The sequence below is a fragment of the Halichoerus grypus genome, chromosome 14 (genome assembly GCF_964656455.1).
Source record: "Halichoerus grypus chromosome 14, mHalGry1.hap1.1, whole genome shotgun sequence".
Lineage (NCBI taxonomy): Eukaryota > Metazoa > Chordata > Mammalia > Carnivora > Phocidae > Halichoerus > Halichoerus grypus.
Genome location: NC_135725.1, coordinates 82354422 through 82380340, shown reverse-complemented (window position 1 = coordinate 82380340; position 25919 = coordinate 82354422). Strand labels below are relative to the sequence as shown.

The window sequence follows — 25919 nt, the reverse complement described above, 5'->3', positions numbered from 1 at the left end:
TACAACTTTAAAATAATGGTAGCAGAACCATTAAAAGATACTATAAAAGGCTACATGAGAGTTCTAGGTACCTACTCAAACTAAAAAGTGGCTCTGAAAAATTAAATTAGTTTTCTGTTTCTTGGTTTTTTTAAAAAATAAAATTAGTTTGAAGACCATCTGTACTTATAGAGTAACCAATTCAAAAACACTCTATGAAACTAAGATAAGAAAATCAAAGAATCGGGGTGCCTGGCTGGTTCAGTTAGTGGAGCATGTGACTCTTGATCTCAGGGTTGTAAGTTCGAGCCCCATGTTAGGTACAGAGATTACTTTAAAATAAAATCTTAAAAAAAAAAGAGAGAGAGAAAAGAAAAGAAAACCAAAGAATCTTAGCAAAGGAGTCTGGAAATGACAAACATTCGCAAAGAAAAACTTCTGCATACCAAACTTAAATATTTATGACTGACAGAATTTTCACCTATAAGGATATAAACAGGTCTCAATTTTCAACTGATAACAGATACACTAGTCTTTATGTTCTGCGGATGCTGACACAGAAATAAATATAATCCCATCTCTTAGCAGTATTTAAAACAACAGATATACAGTTCTCTCTGGTGTCCTAATGCTGAAGTACAAGGAAAAGCCACATTAACAGGAAGCAGAGTGGAGACTGTAAGCAGTGAAGTTCACTTCACTGCTGTCAGGGAGTTTAGACTATATTTCTAGTCTTGTCATTGTATCATTGAATAGATCCACCCCAATAATTTTACATTGACTTCCTACTATATAAATTACAATACTGAGATCCAGGCTTAACGTCCCTGGGCTTCTTTACCTATAAAACAAGTATCAGGGCGCCTGGGTGGCTCAGTTGGTTAAGCGACTGCCTTCGGCTCAGGTCATGGTCCTGGAGTCCCGGGATCGAGTCCCGCATTGGGCTCCCTGCTCAGCGGGGAGTCTGCTTCTCCCTCTCCCGCTCCCCCCTCTTGTGCTCTCTCTCTCTCTCATTCTCTCTCTCAAATAAATAAATAAAATCTTTAAAAAAAAAAAAAAAAAAAAAAAACAAGTATCAAATACCCAGCATACCTAATAGAGTTATATGGTAGAATAAATAAGACAAAAAAGTGCTTTGAATGGTATAAATGAAAACGCTCCACCTTCCTAAGGGCTAAACTGAAAGTAGGTTTCTAACATTAATAATGTAAGAATTATACTTTTTCAAGGATGAAAAGAAGAGCATTAATTCTTGTCACAACACTTTGTATTTATGTTAGAGTAAAACCACAATCTATCTTGTGCTATGGTTACTTACATATACCTGTATTTTTTGGATAGGTGCTAAGTCATATGGTACATCACTGTATCATGTTCTTAGTGAAATACAACAAACATACAACATTATATTAATTTGAGGTGAATAACAATGCTTTGACATTTGTATATATTGTGAAATGCATATTTTAATTATTCTGGTGAACATTTAATTTCCACTTTTTAATTTTGTTATTATAAACAGTATTAAAGGGAACATCCATCTTGATAATTCTTTAAGTACCTCGATGATGTTTCTGCAAATAAATTCCTGGACATATTACAGAATCACTGGAAAAAAACAACTGCATTTGGCCAGTTCAAATTTGATAAAGAGAGGCTTACTTTTCAATAAGTTCATCACTATAACAAGGCCACAAAACACTATTTTCTACTATAAACTACAAATTCAATAAAACCATGTAACAAAAAAAGAACAAAGCCCTGACAAATGTGAAAAGCAAAATGACCATCCAGGGATTTTCTGTATAGCATTTCCTTGGTATGAAGGTGAACAGAACAGGGATGTTTGTGATTACGATCATTCTACCTTGAACATGCCTGAGTTCAGAAGCAAGAGAACTAGTTCTAGTGCTTCTGAGAGATCTTAGACATCGTTCCTATTTGTAATTGAAATTTATAAACGGGATCTACATAAATTTCTTTACTAAAGGGGAAAAATGCAGTTTAAAGAAACTTTTGTTCTTTAAAAAGGAAAAAAATTGTTACAAACTTTACAGATTATAATTTCCACTTCCTGGGGCAGGCATACATACTGTGGGAAGCAGCACATCCCAACAGTTGCTGTGAGAACAGAAATACAGCTGATGAGAGGGCACAGACATAGTGTCTAATACTTCAGTGCACAAATCAAAGTTGAAGCTGCATTGTACATGAAATCGGCCACCAGATGGCATGAGAATTCCAAAAGTTTTTGCAGGGAGACCAAGAGTTCTCAGTTGTTCAAATAAATAAACCAGTCATCATTCTGCTAATATGAAAGGAAAATAGTAGAAATCACCCATATTTTAATGCTATTTTATTTTACCCATTTTATGAGGTAGTCATGAAGGAAACTTTGAATATGCAACTGTTAATTATGATCCAAGAAGCACCTAATGTGTGATATGGGTTAAAAACAAAACAAAAAAACCAATCATCTTGTGACCGTAGTATTTTAAAGTTAGAAAGCACTTTAGAGTATAGCCAGCTTATTTTCTAAGTAAGGGAACTACTGCCAGGAGATATAAAGAAACTTGGAAAAGTTCACAGTGTTAATAGCAGCAATAATTAACTAAATCTAAGTCTTTATTTCTATTCTAGGGTTCTTTCCGCTACTCAAAAGAAGTACCATTTTACTTAAAAGCCCAAACCAGTTATTTCTGACCCTATATGCAAGGTTAAGACTTCAGACACAGACCTCATTTCTCCTCATCCCCAATGTGTTCAGATAAACTATAATGGAAAACCTGATGTCAACAGCCTTAAGATCTTTAGATTATTAAAACAAATTAACCAGCTACAAATCCAGCGGGCTTAGCTTCTGTCATATTTCATATCAGCAGTCGGTCAGTTACTTTAAGTCTAGAAGAACAAAGTAATGTGACATATTTCCCCACACGAAAGAATTTTTTAATAGCTTTAAAATTCTTCAAATCTTGCCTCTTGAAGAGAGAAATTAAGAAAACAGTGCCATTTACAACTACACCAGGAACAGTAAAATACCAAAGCGGTGAAAGACCTATGCTCTGAAGATAACACAAATAAAAGATATTCCATGCTCATGGATTGAGAGAACATGTCCATATTACCCAAAGCAATCTACAGATTTAATGCAATCTCTATCAAAATACCAACAGCATTTTTCACAGAACTACAACAAATAATCCTAAAATTTGTATGGCATCATAAAAAACTCTAAATTAGCCAAAGCAATCTCGAAAAAGGAGAACAAAAGTGAAGGTATCAAAATCACGGATTTCAAAATGTATGACAAAGCTGCTGTAAGCAAAACAGTATGGTACTGGCACAAAAACAGGCACATAGATCAATGGAAAAGAATAGAGAGCCCAGAAATAAACCCACAATTATATGGTCAATTAACCTTGGACAAGGAGTAATGAATATACAATGGGAAAAAGACCGTCTCCTCAACAAATGGTGTTGGGAAAACTGGACAGCAACATTCAAAACAATGAAACTGGACCACCTTCTTATACCATACACAAAAATAAACTCAAAATGGATTAAAGACCTAAATGTGAGACCTGAAACCATAAAAATCCTAGAAGAGAGCACAGGTAGTAACTTCTCTGACACTGGTCATAGCAACATTTTTCTAGATATGTCCCCTAAGGCAAGGGAAACAAAAGCAAAAATAAACTATTGTGACTACATCAAAATAAAAAGCTTCTGCACAGTAAAGGAAACAATCAACAAAACTAAAAGCCAACCTTCTGAACTGGAGAAGATATCTGCAAATGATATATCCAATAAAGGGTTTGTATCCAAAGTATATAAAGAAATTATACAGGATGCCTGGGTGGCTCAGTCGGTTAAGCACCTGCCTTCGGCTCAGGTCATGATCCCAGGGTCCTGGGATCGAGTCCCGCATCGGGCTCCCTCCTCGGTGGGGGGCCTGCTTCTCCCTCTGCCTGCTGCTGCCCCTGCTTGTGTGCTCGCTCTCTCTCTGACAAATTAAATAAAATCTTAAAAAAAAAAAAAAAAGAACTTATACAACTCAACACCCAAAAAACAAATAATCCAATTTAAAAAAGGACAGAAAACATGAAAAGACATTTCTTCAAAGATGACATACAGATGGCCAACAGACACATGAAAAGATAGATGCTCAACATCACTCATCATTGGGGAAATGCAAATCAAAACCACAATAAGATACCACCTCACACCTGTCAGAATGGCTAGTATCAAAAAAGACAAGAAATAACAAGTGTTGGTGAGGATATGGAGAAAAAGGAACCCTGGTGCACTACTGGGGGTAATGCAAACTGGTGCAGCCACTGTGGAAAATAGAACTACCTTATGATCAAGTAATTTCCCTACTGGGTATTTACCCGAAGAATATGAAAACTTTAATTCCAAAAGATACATGCACCCCTATGTCTACTGCAGCATTATTTAAATAGCCCAATCAGGAAAGCAGCCCAAGTGCCCATCAGTAGATAAATGGATAAAGAAGATGTGGGGTGTGTGTGTATACACACAAATGCATACCATGGAATATTACTTAGCCATAAAAAAGATATAAAAAATGAAAAGAAAGAAATCAGCTTTTTTCTGATTTATTTCACTTAGCATTATAACCTCATCCATGCTGTTGCAAATGACAAGATTTCATTCTCTTTTATGGCTGAGTAATATTCCATTATATATATCACATCTTCTTTATCCATTCATCTATTGATGGACACTTGGGCTGCTTCCATAATTACAGAAAGACAAATACCATATGATTTCACTTACACATGGAATTTAAGAAACAAAAGGAACAAAGGAAAAAAGAGACAACCCAAAAATCAGACTCTTAACTATACAGAACAAACTGATGGTTACCAGAGGGAGGGAGGTGAGTGGGATGGGTAAATTGGTGATGGGGATTAAGAAACCACTTATTGTGATGAGTGCTGAGTAGTGTATAGTTTTTAAATCTCTGTATTATGTACCTGAAACTCATATAACACTGCATGTTAATTATACTGAAATTAAAATTTTAAAAAATTTAAATAAAAAAAAATCTTTCCTCTGCAAATTTGCCTATTTCCTTTTCTTTATCATTTACAATATAAAAAAACTCTACCTATAAAAGCAATCATTTTATACATGAAAGTTATATAATCTGACCCAGAGTTTCCCTTGAACCACAGATACAGCATGTTAATGCAAAGTTGAAAAAAAAAAAAAAAAAAACAGAGTAAAATACCCTACCTAAAATAACCTTTACCATCATCTTCTTTTATTTCTAAAGACACAGAGAAGGTAAAGATGTCACTGTCAGGAGTCTGGGGTGCAGCAGTTGCTGAAAGCGGGGTCTGCTTGGCGGAACGGCGGAAGGCAGTGGCAAAACTGTAAAGTATCCGGCTGACCTACAACAGACAAGTTAGAAAATGGGCTGTTACCAGAAAAAATAAAATACCTTTATTAAGGCTGAAGGTTACCTATTTTGTGTGTGTGTTGGGGGTGGGGGATAATTCATCTTCCCCCATTGATTTCTTTTGGTAAATAATTTGTTAGGCCTAGAAAGCAAGCAACACTAAAAATGGCCAGAGAAGGGGTTTTAAAAAAGAAATGGTTATAAACACAAGAAATCCGACTGAAAAATAATTTCCAAAATTGTTAGGAACAATCTGAATATATTTATTATAAATTAAAAAAAAAAATCCTACAGGATTAGCTTTAAAAGAACAGTTTGGAAATGTGTCACTCCTGAAACCAAGATGCCTATATGAAGAAGCAGTCCTAGTCTCTGACACTCTTAGCAACAGGTTCTGGTTACCCAAACTTCTAGTTTCTGTATATTTCAGCCCATCAGGCTGGAATGAATAAAACAGCAAAGAATTTCATTTGGCTTATTAAGTGACCATAATAAATACTGCAATTAACTTCAACACAGTGAGGGTACAGGTGAAGTTTCATTTGCAGACACTTTTCTGGTGAGGACTTACAGCTTCTTGTATTTCGCACCGGAAGACGTGTATTCTGAAGAGCTCTGCATTGTAATGACTTTCAGTGAAAGCAAAACAGTCACTCTCGGGAGTTCCGTCATGCCCTCTGACACAGAACAGGATTTTGTAGATAGGGTAGTTTGCTATTTCAGTGTTTGTCTGAGGATCTAAGAGTCTGTTCAGGAAAAAAAGTTACGAAGAGCTTAGAGAGATTATGGACTATTTTCACTATATCCATATTATGATTCGAGACTCATCTTTCTAGCAAGATCATATAAACCACTTTTGGTGTGCTAATCATATTAATCTTAAGTTTTTTTGTTTTTGTTTTTTTTAATTTATTTGACAGAGAGAGACAGCGAGAGTGGGAACACAAGCAGGGGGAGTGGGAGAGGGAGAAGCAGGCTTCCTGCCGAGCTGGGAGCCTGATGCGGGGCTCGATCCCAGGACACTGGGAACATGACCTGAGCCAAAGGCAGACGCTTAACGACTGAGCCACCCAGGCGCCCCAATCTTAATAAATAAGTCATATGTGGAGGTGCCTGGGTGGCTCAGGCGTTAAGCGTCTACCTTTGGCTCAGGTCGTGATCTCAGGGTCCTGGGATCAAGCCCCGCATCGGGCTCCCTGCTCAGCAAGAGGCCTGCTTCTCCCTCTCCCACTCCCCCTGCTTGTGTTCCCTCTCTCACTGTGTCTCTGTCAAATAAATAAATAAAATCTTTTTTTAAAAAAAAGTCATATGTGGATTCCTGAAGTTATTAATTACATAATTCCATGGTACTAAAACCTACATAATCTTATGTTTTAGGGAGGCAAGCAGAAAGACAAAGAATAAGTACACAGGTTTCCTATATAGTCTGTACCTAAATAAAGACTAGATCAATGGGTAAATTAGACTACCAAAATGATCATTAAAGCTGTGTTTCTCATTACCTCCTAAAAAATGACCTAATCTGCTTTATTACTTAAAAAAATAAAAAACTGATGTGCTTTCTCAGAGTGAAACATATTCTTCTGATTCATGGCAAATAAGAGTGTACAAAATGTTAACACCTAAAAAAAGATAATTACTAAAATCAAAAGGATGCCATTCACTGAAAATCAAAGGTGTGTCATTCATTCAAAAATGTATTGGTTCAACAAATACTTACATGATACCTACAATATTTCAGGTTCTATTCTGGACACTGAAGACACAAATATGAAAGTAATGAAAAGAAACTGCAATTTCAACACTAAATGGGCAGGGCCATTAATGAGGAAAGCCCAGGGGTCCCTGTGCATAATGGAAATACACAGAAAGGGGACCTAATTCACATTCAAAGGCACTTTGATGAAAACTCTGGAAACATGGGCAAGAGAAACTGGTTTTTGTATGTCTACAGAATTAAAATGTATCAGAACAAAGTATAACTTCAGTTGGGCAATAACTACTAAGAAGGACATAGAAATGAGCACTAAATAAATTTTATGAGAAGTTTCACATTAATAGGGGCACCTGGGTTGCTCAGTCTATTAAGCGTCCGACTCTTGATTTTGGCTCAGGTCATGATCTCAGAGTCCTGGGATCAAGCCCTGCATCAGGCTCCATGCTCAATGGGGAGTCTACTTGAGGATTCTCTCTCCCTCTTCTTCTGCCCCTCCCCCCACTCGTGTGTGCATGCTCTCTCTAAAATAAATAAATCTTTTAAAAAATGCTGATTCTGATATGTCAATATTATTATTATTGATTCTAATATGTTCTGTTAGATTCAATATGAAACTTCATATTGAACTATTGTGTCAAGCTAGCATCTGTACTGGTGGAACAGGGAAAATATAAATTGTCAGACATACTTTCAGGTCAACATATTTCAATATGTTATCTCCAAAACATTTAAATTTTAATGTACCACACACAACTAGGGTGTGGAAGAATATAAAAAAACTGTTCAAATGAGTGACTAATTTTCATATGGGTCACAATCCTTGAAGACGTAAGTGCCAGGTGAATTAAACATTACATGAATGAAATAATTGTGTATTTTGTTCACCACCGCTTCTTTCTAAATCTATAGGTCAGAAATCTGATCTGAACATTTCAAGAAACTGGTCTTACCTCACAGTTCCTTCAGACACATTCGGCACTGACAGGGTTACATCTAGTGAAATCTGACACTGGCTTCTTAAGATGGACATCATCCTTAAGGCTTCCACTTCACTCCTGGGAGCATTTACTGAGGCACAGCCTAAATAAGTTAGTTTGCTGAAAACTACACTGTCCTCATCAGCAGCTGGTGTGAAAGGACTTGACCCTTCAGAATCTGAAAGAAATGGTAATGGAGGGTTACTTTCATTTTAGTATTTTGTTGACATGAATACCAAGTAAAAACCTAAAAGTTACACTTAGGTCTACAATTAAGAACTAATGAGATAATATGTCATTGCCCCAGAAGAACTGCCCATTAAAGCCAGAAATTTCACATTAAAACTCTGTCACTAACACCAAAATTTTTAGGGATTGCTTTACTGTCAATCCCAAATCTAAAATGTGATCTGAGGTTAGATCTGATTTACATTTTTGCCTCTTCTAATTTGTTTTGACTTTATAATTTACATTTAGGTCAAAAATATATTTAGTATTTTGCCACTGTGAAAAATCCTCTGTCTTCTTCCTGATCTGTATTGCTTTATTTCTCTCATTCATCATCTTAGCCACTTAACGTTCTCCCAATACCCCTGGTTTCCCTTTCCCAATAAAGCTGCATGGTTTTAACACTCTACTTTTCCCAACGAGCCTTTATAATTCCCCTATTCCTCCTCTTCTGCGGTGCCTTTCAGCTCACTTTTAAAAAACCTGGCAACTACTCCCAAAGAGCTATCTATACGGCCTGCAGCAAATATCTCTTCCCCTAGCATTATTCCTCCACATCTCCAACACTGTACTCAAATTCCTTCTTTCTTGGAAAAATCTTGAAACGAGACTTCCTCAATGTCATTTAACTGCTGTTATCTCTTTCTTTGATATCAATGACATACATTTAAAGGAAAATGAGAATGGTACATATACCTACCCTTCTCACATCCTCCTAAATCTAGAATCTGAACATTCTAGAAAACACAGATAATGGTTTTTGCTTGCTCTGAATCAAACCTAGTACAGGGTAGGCACTCACATATTAAAAACAATAACCTTCAGTTAAGCAAGCAATGCAGCAGTCCTAACCTCCTTGTCCAGGTTTCACTGGCAAGCTCATCTCTGGTTTTTGGAGCCCTACTAATGGCACAGGGTTAATGGTGGACGAAGCTGAGAGTTGGTTAGAAAGAGGTCCATCTCCTTCACCATCCAGTTGTGACCTTTCCACAAGTTCCTTGTCCCCTGGCTGGTCGTCCATTGGAGGATCCATCAGCACATCTGCTAGCTCTTTTTGCAGCTGCTGCTCACTTCCATTCCCTATAATCTAAGGGTCACAAATACATGCAATCAGCAAAGTGAGAAAGAAAGGCCAGTACTAATTCAAATGGGTCCGTATTCTAGAGAAAATCGTCAGCATTTCTTTTGATACAAAGATATCTTCTGAATGTTTTTTAAAAACAGAATAAATCAGGATCTGCAATAAATAAGAGCTGCAGCTGCTCTCTTCTTAGTTTTTCATGGAAAAAGTGTATAGTGAATTTGAGGCTATTGCCCAAAAATGTATGTGACAGTGTTCCTGAAACTTTTCTACAGTGGCCTCAACTAACAATTAAAGTATCTGTAATCTTACTTGTCTGGTGAGAAATAATCTGTTAAGAGGAGTATCTTTAGAGGCTTCTCTAATCTTTAAGAAACAGGGAAAATGTGTTTGCTTGCAAAAGTTATCATAGAAACAGACTGATTAGGTAATAAATTTTCACATGTATTTTACCACTCCTACTATAAGTCAGTCTCTTGTAATTCTAAGGGAGACTCCTCTGATATGAACAGTTTCTTAAAGTTCTGAGGCACCTGAATAAGGCTGGTATGTATAAAATGGCCTGAGGAGAAGCATTCCATTTCAATAATGTCAAGTGTTTTTCTAGAGTCATGATGGTTTATTATTAGTTGCTCAATAAGGAAGTAAACAAGTGCAAAATCAAGTGAAGACTGACCAATGCTAAGGAAAACCACAAGTGACAAAACCCAGTATTGTCACTAAATGCTTATTCAAGAAACACTAAAAAAAATTTAACAAAACAATTTAGAAAAAGTCATGATCAAGAAAGGGGGCTGATTTAGGAGGCTTTCTGAAGACTAAAACCTGACAAAAAGTTAAAACGGGTGGGGCTAGGAGATTGTTAAAGAGAATGAGGTCTTTCTGGTCAAAAAAACACAGAAGTTAGAAGCAAAATTCCAATAATAACAGACATACCTCTGGACTACCAAAGAACTCAGTTCAAACATTTTTTTATAACTCTATAAGATTCAAGTTCCTTTGGCTGTAAATTATAATTGAGAAACAGTCTTAATTCTTTTTTTGCTGACATTTTCCCAACGAAATCTAACATGTCAGCTACTCTTGCCTTGGAAATAAGGGCCACACAGGTGTTCAGCCTTGTGGCTTCAGTGACAATGTCTATTTCTCTGAACTTCATTTTATGTTTACAGTTACTGCTAATGGAACTACAAGTGGGTCAAGTAATTTTAACTGTTTGTTACGCCTGATCCTACACATCCATGAATGAAAATTTCTTCTTTCAGAAGTTCTACTTTCAGAAGTTTTTTAAGCCATCTAAAAAACAAACCACAGCTTAGTTCTAATTACCCTTCATTCTTTCAGAACTGGAGAGCAATTACTCCATCACCTGCAGTAAACAAAAGATAGTCTAATTGAACCTAAACTGTTTTCCAAGGGGAAAAAGAACGTAAGTAGGATAGTTACAGCTTCCTGAACACAAATGGAAAAAAGATATTAGACTCCATGTTTGTGTAATTAGTAATTATAACTGGGGAGACTATCACCAAAAGAGCAAACTAAATCAAAGAGAAGACAATATATTTTACATGTTACAAAGTACTGTTTTGTTCTTTGGTTTATAGGGTAATTAAGCTCAAGTTTTCTGTTGGGTAGGCTGCCTACATTTTCATATATTCATCAATAAAAATACACCTAAGCCTGAAAGAAAACATGTTTATATGCTTGTATTTTGTGTTTATACATGTTTATCTTGCATTCTTCTTTCGTTTATAAAGTCTATAAACATAAGAGCTGCCTTCTATTTCCTCAACTCTTCCTGAAAGACTAGGAAAAAGAAATGTATACACACAAATATGCTGATTTTTAAAAGCTGTTTAAAGGGGCGCCTGGGTGGCTCAGTTGGTTAAGCGACTGCCTTCAGCTCAGGTCATGATCCTGGAGTCCTGGGATCGAGTCCCACATCGGGCTCCCTGCTCAGCAGGGGGTCTGCTTCTCCCTCTGCCCTCTTCCCTCTCGTGCTGTCTCTCATTCTCTCTCTCAAATAAATAAAATCTTTAAAAAAAAAAAAAAAAAGCTGTTTAAAGACAGCAATGCAACATATGCTTTGGATGATTAGGGTCAATACAGTACTCAACAATTATGTTAGATTATTTGTGAACCTTCAATCTAATTTCAAAATTATTGTCTGTGACATTATAATATACATACTTAAACCAGTTAAGTTTTTTTCATTGTTTTTGTTTTATTTAAAAATATTTCTTTTATTAAGTAATCTCTGTGCCCAACATGGGGCTTGAACTCACGACCCTGATATCAAGAACTGCATGCTTGATCGACTTAGCTGGCCAGGCACCCTGTTTGTTTTTTAAAGATCTTATTTATTTATTTGAGAGAGAGAGAGTGAGAGAGAGATCATGAGCAGGAGGTAAATGGAGAGGGAGAAGCAGACTCCCCACTGAATAGGGAGCCTGATGTGGGACTCGATCCCAGGACCCTGGGATCATGGCCTGAGCCGATGGTAGACGTTTAACCAACTGAGCCACCCAGGTGCTCATCTGTTGTTCTCTTTTTAAAGACAGTTTTCCCTAGGCTTATCTAGGAAACATTCAGCAATGCCTTTCAGGGTTCTCAAACTTCGGCATGCATCAGAATCACCTGGAGAACTTTTAAGACACAAACTGATGGGCCCCAAGTGAATTCCAATTCAGTAAGTCTGGGTGGACCTGATAACCTGCATTCTTAAAAAGTTTCCAGGAGATGGTGATACTGCTAGTCTGGGGACCATGCTCTAAGAACTAACTTTAGGTTAATGGGTTTCTTTTTTTTTAATGTTCATGGCAGCTTTATTCCAGGTATTGATCTTGGGGAATGGATACACAGACTGTGGTACATTTAACAAATGGAGTGTTGCTCAACAACAAAAAGGAACAAATTCGTGACACAAGCAACACCATGGGTGAATCTCTGAAACATGCTGCGTGAAAGAAGCCTTGCGTAATACAGCATGCACCATATGGTTCCAACTCTACGAAGTTCTAGAACAGGCAAAACTAATCCATGGTAGAAAAAATCAGAGTAGTAGCTGTCTCTGCAGTTGGGTAAGAGGGCAGATTAAGAAGGAGCATGAGATATTTTGGGATAATAGTAATGTCATTTTGATCGGAGTCTCCATTAAACAATTGTGCACGTTTGTCAAAACTCAGACAATGTTTGCCTAAAATGTGCATATATCATTGTGCATACCTAAAAAAAATAGCTGTAAATAAAATGAAACTCTATTTAATGAAATGCATGTTGAAGTATTTAGGGGGAAGTGTTCTTAGCCATGACTACACAGCATAATAACAAATATTACCAGGAAGCACGTTAAAATTCAAATATGTGCTCCTCCCTCTGTCCCCTCCTGTCCCAACCTAACAAGTAAATCAGTCTCAGAGGTAGAGCCTGGGCATATGCATTTTGAAGAACCTCCACAGGTGATTTACAAAATAGTTGGCAGGCCAGATTAGGCCAGCAGACTGTAGTTTATTGACTCCTGGTATTGATGAATAGCTTAAACAAACCAACAACTACTTATTGCTATACTTCGTGTTGTAACAGAAAATAAACCCACTATTAGCAGGGTTTTCTGTTCCCTGATGCCAACAGCTTTCTTAACAGATAACACAATCATCTCTAAAATAACACACTGCAATATTAGTCAAAGGGTAGACAAACAGATCAATGGAACAAAACAGAATCCAGAAATAGACTGACACATATATGGCCAATTGGTTTCAATAAAGTTGAGAAGAAAATTTAATGGAGAAAGAGAATAAAAGAAATGGGACTGGAACAATTAACGTGACATCCATACCTATGCAAAAACATGAAGCTCAGCCAATACTTCACATCACATACAAAAATTAATGCAAAATGGATCACAGGTCTAAATGTAAATCCTAAAGCTATAAAACTTACAGAACAAAGGAGAAAATCTATGAAAATCCTGGAACACAGAGATTTTTAGTGACACAAAAAGTAGCATAAAAGAAAAAAAAATGATAGGGGCGCCTGGGTGGCACAGTCCGTTAAGCATCCGACTCCTGGTTCTGACTCAGGTCATGATCTCAGGGTCGTGAGATTGAGCCCCTGCTTCAGGCTCTGCACTCAGCATGGAGTCTGCTTGAGACTCTCTCTCCCTCTCCCCTGGCCCCTTTCCCCTACGCTCTTGCTTTCTCTCTAAAATAAAAATAAATTTTTAAAAAAATGATAAAATGTGCTTTATCAAAACTAGAAACTTCTGCTCAAAAGACACTTCAGAGAATGAAAACATAAGCCACAGACTTGGAGAATATGTATCTGATGAAGGATTTATATCCAGAATGTCTTATAACTCAATAAGGAAACAAGCAACCCAATTTAAAAAATGGGCATTTCACCAAAGGTATGGTTAACTAATAAGCACGTGAGAGAAACTCAATTCATTAGCCATTAGAGAAACTGAAACCGCCCTAGGATGATATACCTATAAGATTGGCTAAAATTAAAATCAAAACAATGCTAACAATACCAAGAATTGGCAAAGACACATCATAACTGAAAAACTCTCACACATTGCTGGTGGGAATGCAAAATGGTAGACTCACTTCAGCTGTTTTTTTGTAAATTTTATAGTTAAATATACACTTACCATATGACTCGGTCCTAGGTATTTACCCAAGAAAATTAAAACATATGTCCTGTCTGTGAATGTTTATAGCAGTATTATTCATGATCACCAAAAACTGAATATAAATGTTTATCAACTGCTTAGTGGATAAACAAACTTCCATATATCTATACAATGGAATACTACTCAGCAATAAAAAGGAATGATTAATACATGCAATAGCATAGATTATTCCAAGTAAAATAAGCCAGACATAAAACGCTACACCATACTGTAAGATTACATTTATATGGCATTCTGGAAAAGCACAACTTCAGGGACAGAAATCAGATCATTGGTTGCCAGGGGCTGGGAAAGAGATAAGAGGACTGACGAAAAAGAAGCACAAAGGAACTTTCTGGAGTGATAAAAATATTCTGCATCTTAATTGTGGTGATGGTGGTTATTATGTAAGAGTTTGCACTCACTAAAGCTTATAGGACTGTACACCTAAAAGGGCTGCATGTTACTGTGTGTAAATTTTACCTCAATAAACTTAAAATAGGGGATATTCATGGTGGCGAAGGCTATGCATATGTGAAAGGAGCAGGGGTTAAATGAGAAATCTCTGTACCTTCCTCTCAATTTTGCTATGAACCTAAAACTGCTCTAAAAAATAAAGTCTATTTTTTAAAAAATAGAAAAAAACATGGTTTCTATGAAAGATGCAATTTGAGAACACACTTCATTTTTTCATCCATGGTTTTGTTTTTGATAATAACCTCATTTTACAGACTCTCCTGGGCCCACCTCATCTGCTGCCAAGATACACAAACAATCCCTAATATGTATCTACAACCCCTTCCTCAACTGTTTACTGGAGAGAAATCTTCAGCCAGATCCCCCAGACTTAGTGTGTCCAACTTAAATCACTGTCTGATCCTCGTCCTGTATCCTTTTTATTTTTTTTTAATGAAGCTCTATGCCCAATGTGGGGCTCGAACACACGACCCCAAGATCATGCTGTACCGACTGAGCCAGCCTGGTGCCACCTCTGCTTTTTTTTTAATTAGTGAATTACACTACTATCCACTTAGTGGGCCAATAAAAGAGCAAAATCACCCTTCATTCCTCTCATTCCCACATTACTCATAAATCCTACTGATCTTGCTCAATTGTGCATTTTTTTCCTTCCTCTCTCTGCATAGGTAATACCACAGGACAGCTTATGTTCATTTTACATAAGCCTTCTAGAAAGATGGGGAGTTTCCAAGTCCTCTCTCTCTTCCTTATGACCTGTCTTTCACACAGCCACTGAAGTTACAATTGCAAATCTTAGTTCTGGTCAAGCACTGTCTTATTTTTAAACCCTCCCATGTTTCCTCAATTCCCTTAAGATAAAGCCCAAATTTGTAACTATATTCTATGAGTTCTTCACAACTCTGCCCAATTTATGTTTCCATCTCTTACCAATGACATAAAATTACTCAACTTCCCCAGGACATACCATAAACTTGCAAGCATCTAGACTTTGTACAGACTGTCCCCTTCCCTAGAAAGTAATCCTTTCCTTCTTCTTTCCGTTAAGACCAAGCTTAAATTCTGTTACCTCCTCTGGGATATCTTAATCCTGCAATATGGGGTTTAATTACTCCTTCCTTAGGAGTGTTACCATCATATAAGCATACACGTTTTAGCGAACCAGAGCTTGTACCAGACTGGGCATTATTAGATGGCAGAGATTGCTTCTTAAGTTATCTTTATATTATTCCCAAAGCTTTGGATACACTTACTGCACAATATACCTACAATACATATTTAATGAATTGAATTTTATAAATGCAAAGAATAGAAACCAAAGTAGTATTTTGACATTGGATATCCTACAGATTTTGGTTTGGTTATAAAAAATGAAATCTGAATGCTTTATTTTAGCTTTGTTCACTTACACACAAAAACAAATACCATCATTTCCTATTATTCTGAGAGTCATTAAAGGTTTAACATTTATAGTAAGAACACTGGGCAAGACCACTTAGCATGCTGCAAAACAATTTTATTTTGAAGTCCAACAAAGACTTCTAACTTAATTTAGCAGAAATATATAAATAAAAAAAGCAAAGCAGATATGTACGGATAATACAACAAGGGCCATATTTAGATTTGTGTCCATCTCCATGTAAACTAGAGTAAGAGAAGGAGGGGAGAGTGCTTGAAGAAACAGTCCCAAATTGAAAGAAAAAAACAGTAAATATAAAGTAGCCAATTTAGCAGCTATTGTAAACACTAACATAAATATTTGCAAGGACAGAGACTGCATGATAAATGATTTATTCATAATTCTGCTTACAAAGCAGGGTGGTAGTAAAAACTGGGGATAAGAGCTGGCTTGTGGCACATCTCCAGGGGGCACCATTCACATACAGACCACGTGAACAGCAGCCCCTTAGGGCTGGCTGTACGGAGTATAGCCTGGGGAGCTGTACTTAGTTGTCCTACTTGAGCTCCACAGTAGGACAGAGCTGAGCTTGGGACATGGCTCTGACACTAACTCTGTTGGCTCTGGGCTAATTAAATTAACCTCTGGGAGCCACAACTGCCTCATCTCTAAAATGAAGGTGTTAATGTCTATCTCACAGGACTGTCATGTCATGAGGGTTCAAGGACACAATAATAATAATATGATTACAGGACATTTACTGTTTATAATTCAGGCACCATATGTAATTTTTACAGGAATTACCTCATTTCTCACATCACAGTACCTACCAATTAGTAAGCATCCAACAGTATCTCCTTACCCCACTTTCAGCTATTTAAAAAAAAAGAAAAAGATTTTATTTTTAAGTTAATTTCTACACCCAGCCCTTACACATGGGGCTCGAACTTACAACCTTGAGATTGAGTTGCATGCTCCACCAACTGAGCCAGTGAGGTGCCCCCCACTTTCAGCTATTTCTAAATAAACTCTGACCCACCTACTGGAGCTGAGGTTTGAAAAAAGCAAATAATAACTTAAAAAAAAAAAAGTATTTGTTCTACTTTCCATTATCCAGAGAAAACTAAGAACACACCTACTATTTATGTGAAAGACCCATTACTGGAATAACATCTGTCCTTTCTAAATGTATCAAATAAAAGTAATAATTTATATGGTAGAAGTGGTTACAGGTCTATTTCCTTGAGAGCAAAACTGCATTTATAGAAGCAAGGGACAAAATGTTTCAAAGGCAACAGCCAGAGTCATTTCCTGGTGTTAATTTTCTACTCCTAACTTTATAGCCCCTGTTTCCTGTCACTGCAACAATACCAGCCAGGTCCCACTTGATTTGACAGTCATCCAAAGCTACTTTAGGCAGTTTGGGATCTTTTTACAGGAGAGATTTTGTCTTCAAGAAAGCATGCTCAGGAAAAAGCAGTGTGCACTTGAAAAAATAATAGACGATCAGAAAATTAAAGACAAATTTTGATGACCTACAGTTCCCACTACTTGTGTCAGACTGTAATGAAAATATAAATGACAATGGTTCAGACAGTAATTTTACTCAGCTTCAGTGTAAAAACTAAGGCATTTTGAAACAAGTATATAAAGCTCAGTTTTACCAGAAAGCAATGCACAAAATAACCAGAAGTCCCATTTGGATCCTGGAAAAGTATCCTTACTAATCTCAAATCCACTCACATACTTGGTTCTGTGATCTTTGATAAATCACTAAATTACTTTGTGCCTCATTTATAAACTGCAGCTGTTCTGACTATCCATCTCTTTATCTTACTGTATGAAGGAATGACCAGAGAAACAACCTAAATTACCATTAGGAATTATTAACATTAATTTAAAAAGGGGAAGGAGAAGGAACAGCACCTTGTGAATTCATCCTAAAAAGTCAACTGAAGACAGACCCAAAGTATTTGTGACTGTGTTGCAAAGTAATGGGATTATGACTGGGTTTTACTTTTCTTATTGTCTGAATTTTCTGTATCAAGCACACATTATTTTTATAACTTCAGAAAACAAATAACAAAAAGGTTATTTGGGAGAAAAAGAAAACAAGTACATTCAATTCTACTATATGCAATGATCCTGACCCTAGGCCCTTTACAATTCTCTTGATCTTTCTACACATTACAGACTCACTTCTTTGAGTAATGCTTAATCATTCTTTAAGGTTTTGCTAAATTGTTACCTATGCTTTGCTCTTCTAGGCAACAGTTAGATTGTCATATAATACTGTTCATATCTATATTCTAGCACTTGATGAATTTTATCATGATGACATGGTTACTTATGTGTCTCCCCGCCACCACCCTGATCCCCTTAATTAAACTGTGTGTTCATGGTTCAGTTACTTTGCTGAATAAAAGATCTGCATTAGAGGACAAGATCACCTGATACTAAAAACAAGTAATATCAGCTATTTCTAAATAAACTCTGACCCACCTACTGGAGCTGAGGTTTGAAAAAAGCAAATAATAACTTAAAAAAAAAAAGTATTTGTTCTATTTTCCATTATCCAGAGAAAACTAAGAACACACCTACTATTTATGTGAAAGACCCATTACTGGAATAACATCTGTCCTTTCTAAATATATCAAATAAAAGTAATAATTTATATGGTAGAAGTGGCTACAGGTCTATTTCCTTGAGAGCAAAACTGCACTTATAGAAGCAACTGAGTCAGAAGATTAGTTTAGGCAATTCTAAGTGAGAAGCAGTGACTTCTATATCAGCTATTTTAGTACGGTTTGGCAACTTCTTTCCAACTAAAATAATGTCCATTGGATTTTTCAGAAAGAAAAAGATTAAAAAAAAAATTGAAAATCCTCTAATTGAACTTTCCAGCAAAGAAGTACTAGCTCATCAATGTACCTCCAACCAACATTTATAGAGTATCTTTGGTTAAGAACTAAGGGTGTAAGATTCCTACACCAGAGGAGTCAGGTAAAGAAAATACAACATGTTCTGAATTTACGAAAAGTTCTCCGATTTTGATGTGAGTTGTCAAACCATTTCATGAAGAAAAATACCTGTGTTTTTTTATAACTACACCATCACATAAAGCCTTTCTATAAAGGGCTTAACTAAAGCACTGTCTTCTCCAAGAAGGCTTCTCAGACTCATCCCCCAAGCTGAGATAGGTTTCCATCCTCTCTGTTCTATAGCACCCTTTGTTAATCTCTACTGTAGCATATATCTATTAAGGTTGAAAATTAAATATAGCCACAATATCTCTACAGCTCCTCCATCAAGAGGTATAGTCTATTTCCCTAAACCCAAGAATCTGGACTGGCCCTGTGACTTGCTTTGACCAATAAAATGTGACAGAAGTGACACCCTGTAATTTCTAAGCCTTAGCCTTAAAAGATGCATTACAGCTTCCACATGTGCCCTAGGACCACCATGCTGCTATGAAGAAATCCAAGATTAAAGACCACACGAAAAGAAAGATTCAGCCATCCCAATCCCAATCGAGCCCAGTCACCAGTCAATGTACCAGCTCAGTGAAGTTACATAAACCAAAACAAGACCAGCAAAACTACCCACTCAATGGACAAAATCATGAGAATAAATTGTTTCAAGCCACTCAATTCTGAGGTAATTTGTTACAAAGCAAAGATTAGTACACACTACTGCAACAAGAATCCTAACAACTATCACCTACCCTAAGCTATAAGCATCTTGAAGATAGGAACCATGTCCAATTCATCTCTGTTTTCATTCAGCCTTTTAAGAGCTTCTCTTTGTGATGTTTGCCAGTTTCACTGTCATCCTGATTGGGACTCACACTGTTCCTTGAAGCGGAGGATTTATGTCTTATCATTTCTGGAACATATTCAGCTATTATCTCAAGTAACTCCTTCTCTCCCATTCTAGTCTATTTTCCAAGTAACCTCTGCAGATTCATTTGGCAGGTATTTGATTTTCTCTTCAGCCATGTCTAATCTACTATTTAACACATCAGTTGCACCTTTAACTTCACTAGCTCTAATTTTCACTAAGTTTGCTTGGTCTTTTAAAATTTTTTGATAATTTTGTTCATTTCTAATATTTTCAAATTTTTCTTCAAATCTTCAATCATTTCAATATTTATCTTAAAGTTATAGCTAATAATTCAAATGCCCGAGTTTTGGTGAGATTTGATCCTGCTGTGGTCTGCCTGTTCTTTGCTCTTTGTAAATTTTGGATTATCTGATATTCTTTATCAGGGTAATCTGTGGTAATGCCATGCAGCCTGGGTGGCAGGCATGTCCCTCCAGAGTAGTTCTGCAACTGACTCTGTCAGGTGCCCTAAAAGTATTACCAACCCAGGAATATTCAGGTAGTGTAAATTCAAACCCCAAATACCCGAAGGCAAGCCTATGGGTACAAATTCTCAACAAGATTCCCCTCTAAACTTATGTCCATGCTAAGAAGACTTAAGCTAAACAAACTGAGGGTTCTAGAGGGGAGGGGGGTGGGGGGATGGGTTAGCCTGGTGATGGGCATTAAAGAGGGCATGTACTGAATGAAGCACTGGGTGTTATACGCAAACAATGAAATCATGGAACACTACATCAAAAACTAACGATGTAATGTATGGTGATTAACATAATATAATAAAATTAAAAAAAGAAAAAAAGACTTATGCTAAGTTTCCTTATTTTCTTCCTGTGATTTTAAGTTATTTTTTTCCAAGTCTATCCTTTCAATTAGGATGCATCATCCCCTGAAGGTGCTATATAAGGAAATCTCAGTTCCAACATCCCTCTCTGTAAAGCCCAAAGCCTTATCTCTTACCCAATTTATCTATCAAAACCCATACCTATTGGTCATAAAGAATAGCATTCCCCCAGTACAGCCCCAGTGTCGGCTTTTACATATAGTTTTGGCTTTCAGTGTCCCTCTTTGCTTTTGTTCCTTTGGGATTTCTTTATTTTCTTAAGAATAGAGCTATGAAAGGGTGTCTGTTATATTTCGTTCAGCTCTCCTAAATATTTTGTATTGGGACATTTTTGGGTTTTCTAGGTCATCATATTTCCAAAAATGGGAGTTGTCAGCCTCAGTACTGAAAAACAGCATTTGGTAGATTACTAGCTGTCAACTGAATATTCAACAAAACACTCAATCAGGACTTCTGGCATGAAAGAATGACAGGCTTTTAAATGCATTTCCTAAATCCAATGCAATTTTAAAATCTAGTAGTGGCTGCTAAAACAAAGTTTCAAAAAGATAAGTGAGCATCACTGAGCAACATGTTGCAATAATCCTATCATACTTTACTTTGATCTCATAGACTGAACAATAATTGTATTACTTTCTTCACTTACCAGTTCTACATACAATAAGCCAATATACTGTAGAGATGTACTGAAAACACATAGAGGAAACATTTTAAATTTGTAGAGCATATTGCTCAATTTCTTTTCAGTAAACAAGACAGATGACAGAGCAAGAATAAAAGTTCTCTGGAGGAGCCCTGAGGGTCCTTCCCATTTACCATAAATGATTCATCAAATTAGAAACAGGAAGAGTAAGTCAAACAGTACTTCAAAAATTAACAAGAAAATTTTCAAGTGAAAGAAACCCAAAAAGAGAGAAGACTGATCTATTTGGCATGTGTACTTGTTCATGCTGTCTTCCTTCCTATTACAGAAACTGTTCCTAGGCTAACCCCTCCACCCATGCAACAGGAAACCTCTCTCCCTAATCAAAGACTTGGCCCTTCTCTGATACTAGTAATGTCCCCCTCTTTACTGAATAACTCCCATCGGTGCATTTGTATCATAAAATCTCTCACTGGAATCCCTATTCCTCTTCACCTACCATGCCATATATTTTTTTTTAGCAAAAATCCTTAAAACAGTTGTTATACTATCACTTCTTCCTCACCTACCATTTACTACAAAACCCACACGAATGTTGGTAATGATCTCATCTCTCTCCTGAAAACAAAAAAGCAAGCAAAAACAAAAACAAAAACATCCTTCTTAAGGATCACCCAGGTCTCTCCTGTCTTTTTTCAGTCACCATCGAAAGCAACCTCTCAGCAGAATCTAACATACCTGGTTATTCCCGCTCTCTTGAAACACTTTCTTCATCTCTCTTCCAAGGCATTCCAGTCTCCTAGTTTTCTTTATATCTCACTACTTATATCTTCTCAGTCTTCTCTGCTGGTTTCTCTTCATCTCCATCTCTCAATGTTGAAGTACTCCAAGAATCAGTTCTTCACTCAACTCTTCAGTTTCTACGCTCACTCTGTGGGTGATCTCATCTAATCCCATAGCTTTAAATACCATCTATATACTGTTGATGCCAGCCACAGTCGCTCCGGAGGATCAATCTCATACAATCAACTACTTGACATCAAGAAATGGACATGTAACAGTCATCTCAAATTTAGTATGTTCAACTTCTGATCCCTCTAACCCAATCCTGGTCCTAGCTCTTTCCATTTTAATAAATGGCACTACCATATACCTAACAGCTCAGGTCAAAAACTAGGAATCATCATTTATTTCTCTCTTTGTCTCAAATCCCACATATAAATTGCCCACCCTATCAGTTCTACCTTGAAAATATATCCTGAATCAGACCACGTTCATCTTCTAATCTTAAGCCCATGTTCTCTCTCCCTTTAATAACTAAAACAGCCTTCCATCTGCTCTTCTTGCTATCAGGCTTGCCTCTTTATTGCCCATTCTCCATGGAGTAGGCCAGATATAACTCATGGTTTTGAGTATATTCACAGATATGTGCAACCAACATCAAAGTCAATTTAAAATATTTTCATCACCTCAAAAAAAACACCAAACACCACCATATCCTGTTAGGTATCAACTCTCCTTTCCCCTAATAACTCCAAACCTAAATAAGCAACAACTAATCAATCCTCTGCCTCTAAAGATTTGACTATTCTAGACATTTCGTATTAATAGAGCCATGTAATTTGTGGACTTTTGTGACTTGCCTGTTATTTAACATGTCTTTGAGGATCATCTATGTTGTAGCATGTATCAGTACTTCACTCCTTTTTATGACCAAATAATATTCCATTGTATACCACATTTATCCATTTAGTAGTTCAACATTTAGGTTGTTTAGCCTTTATTCTGTGGGTTGTCTTTCTTCCTTTGTTGCTTATGCTTTTGGTGTGGTTATCGAAGAATCCACTGCCAAATCTGAAGTCATGAAAATTTACCCCTATGTTTCTTCTAAGAGCTTTACACTTCTAGCTCTTACACTGAAGGCTGTAATGATTTTAAGCTAATTTCTGTATATGGTGTGAGGTAAGGGTACAACTTCATTCTTTTGAATGTGACTATCCAGTTGTCCCAGCACAATTTGTTGAAAAACAAAGCAAAACAAAAAACCCATTCCCAATTGAATGGCATTAGTAAACCTTGTCTAAATCAGCTGACCACAGAAATATGGTTCTATTTCTCAATTCTCAAATGTATTCCAGTGATTTATATACCTATCTTTATGTCAGTACTACACTGTCTTGATTACCACTGCTTTATACTAAGTTTTGAAATTACAAAGTTTCAGTCCTCCAACTTTTGGCCTACCCAAGGTCCCTTGCAATCCAAAATGAATTTTACAATTGGCATGTAAACGTCTACAAAGATGTTACCTAGGATTCTGACAGATTGCACTGAATGTGTAGATCAGTTTGAGTAATGCCACCTTAATAGTAAGTCTTCTGATGCATGAACAGTGGATGAATTTCCATTTACTGAGATCTTCTTTAATGTCTTTCAACAATGTTTTACAGATTTCAAAGTATAAGATTTGCACTTTTGTTTAACTTAGCACTATTTCATTTCTTCTTTCTTTTTTTTAAGTAGACTCCATGCCCAGTGTGGAGCCCAATGTGGGGCTTCAACACGTGACCCTGAGATCAAAACCTGAGCTGAGATCAAGAGATGGATATCTATCCAACTGAACCACCCAGGTACCCCTATTTCATTCTTTTTCATGCTATCATAAATTGTTTTTTCATTGTTACTTTAAGATTGTTCATTGCGAGCATATAGAAAATTGATTTTTTTTGTATATTGATCTTATATCCTGCAATCCTGCTGAACTTATTTGTTTTAATAATTTTTTTTACATTTCATAGGGTTTTCCACATATAAATTCATGTCAACTGCAAACAGATAGTTTTTACTTCCTTCTTTCCAACCTGGGTATTATATTTTTGCATGCCTAACTGCCCTGGTTGTACAATGTTGGACAGACGTTGCAAGTGCAGACACCAGGTCTTGAGTCTGAACTTAGGGGGAAAGAATCTACTCTTTCACCAGCAAGAATGATTTTCACTGTGAGTTTTTCATAGATGCTGTTAATCAGGTTGAGAAGTTCCATTCATAGTTGATTTGTTTTCTACTTCTTCATTTTCCTAAAAAGGTGTTGGGTTTCACCATTTTTCCTGTGCCTACTGAAAATGATCATGTGGTTTTGTTTTTGGTTCCACTGATATATTACATTCACAGATTTTCAGTTGTTAAACCAAACTTACATTCTTGGGATAAATCCCACTTGATCATGGTATGTAATCCTTTTCATATACTGAATTAAGTATGCTGGTATTTTGTTGAGGACTTCCGTGTCCATATTTAAGAGATACTGACATGTAGTTTTCTTGTGATGTCTCTAATTTTGGCATTGGCACAGCATCATCCTTATAGATTTAGTGATAAAATAGTCTCTCCTTTTCTATTTTTTGGGAGAGTTTGTGAGGAACTGGTATTCTGATTTAAGCATCTGGTAGAATTCAGGAATAAAGCCATCTAGGCCTGAGCTTTCTTTGTGGGTACATTTTTTATTACTAACTCAACTTCTTGTCATAGGTCTAGTCACACTAAATCTCATTAGTATTTTTCTAGAAATGTATCCATTTCAATAAATTCTCTAATTTTTTGGCATATTACTATTCCTAATAGATCTTTATAATCCTATTTAATGTAAATTTGGCAGTAATGTCCCCTCTTTCAGTTCTAATTCTAGTAATCTCTCTTTTTTTTCTTGGTCAAACTAAAGTGATGCCAATTTTGTTGATCTTTTCAAAGAACCAGGTTCTTGTTTTATTAATTTTTCTCTATTACTTTTCTATTCTGTTTCACTGATTTCTGCTCTAATCTTTTATTTCCTACTTTGGCCTGTTTTATATTTAGTTCGCTCTTCTTTTTCCAATGTCTTAAGGTGAAAGGTGAGGTTACTGATTTGAGATTTTCCTTCTTTCATAATATAGGAATTTACAGGTAGAAATTTTCCCATACACATTTAAGCTCTATCCCATACTGTCTGCATGATAGATCTTTTCCCATCTTTTTATTTTAAATGTTTGTATCTGAATTTAATGTGTGTCTCCTGCCAAGGGCATACAGCTAGATCATATTTTTTTATCGACTGCTGACAGTTTTCTCTTTTATTATACTGCTTAATCCATTTTGTTATTGATATAGTTCAATTTAGGTGTGCCATTTTGCTTTTTATTTTTTATGCAACTATCTTATATGTTTTCCATTCCTTTATTCCTTTACTGCTTTTTTAGTATTTCGTGAATATTTTTTAACATAGCATTGACATTTCTTTAATGATATAGATATATACATATATACACACACATACCACCTTAGTGGTTACTGTAGAACTTACCATGCGTATCTTAATTTATTAGAATCACTTTCTAATTTATACTACCTTAATTCTAGTAAGATACAAAAAATTATTCAAATACAGCAGTATTCCCCCCATGGTATTATTATACATATTGTATCTACATTACAAATCAACACATTTTTATAATTGTTACTTAATTCTGTGTTTTTAAAAAAGATGAGAAAACAAACATATTTAGTTATATTAATTTTATCAATCCTGGTTCTCTTCATTGGCTCTTGTAGTTTTG

The 25919-nt window shown here is 36.2% G+C and overlaps 1 protein-coding gene across 8 annotated transcripts in view; it reads right to left on the bottom strand.

Annotated features, from left to right (window-relative positions):
- RABGAP1 (RAB GTPase activating protein 1) overlaps positions 1-25919 on the bottom strand; it is a 157712-nt gene that overhangs the window by 101227 nt on the left and 30566 nt on the right. For 7 of the 8 annotated variants that reach the window (XR_013443831.1, XM_078061731.1, XM_078061732.1 and 4 more), the window contains 4 exons: positions 9185-9419; positions 8078-8282; positions 5982-6156; positions 5245-5402 (listed from right to left, as the gene is read on the bottom strand). Coding sequence is in view for 7 of the 8 variants with exons in the window: in XM_078061731.1 (XP_077917857.1) it covers positions 5245-5402; positions 5982-6156; positions 8078-8282; positions 9185-9419 (773 nt within the window). In the remaining variant the exon portion in view is untranslated. Of the gene's footprint in view, positions 1-5244; positions 5403-5981; positions 6157-8077; positions 8283-9184; positions 9420-22068; positions 22360-25919 lie in introns of all 8 variants that reach the window. The other variant, XM_078061735.1, reaches the window with a different exon arrangement.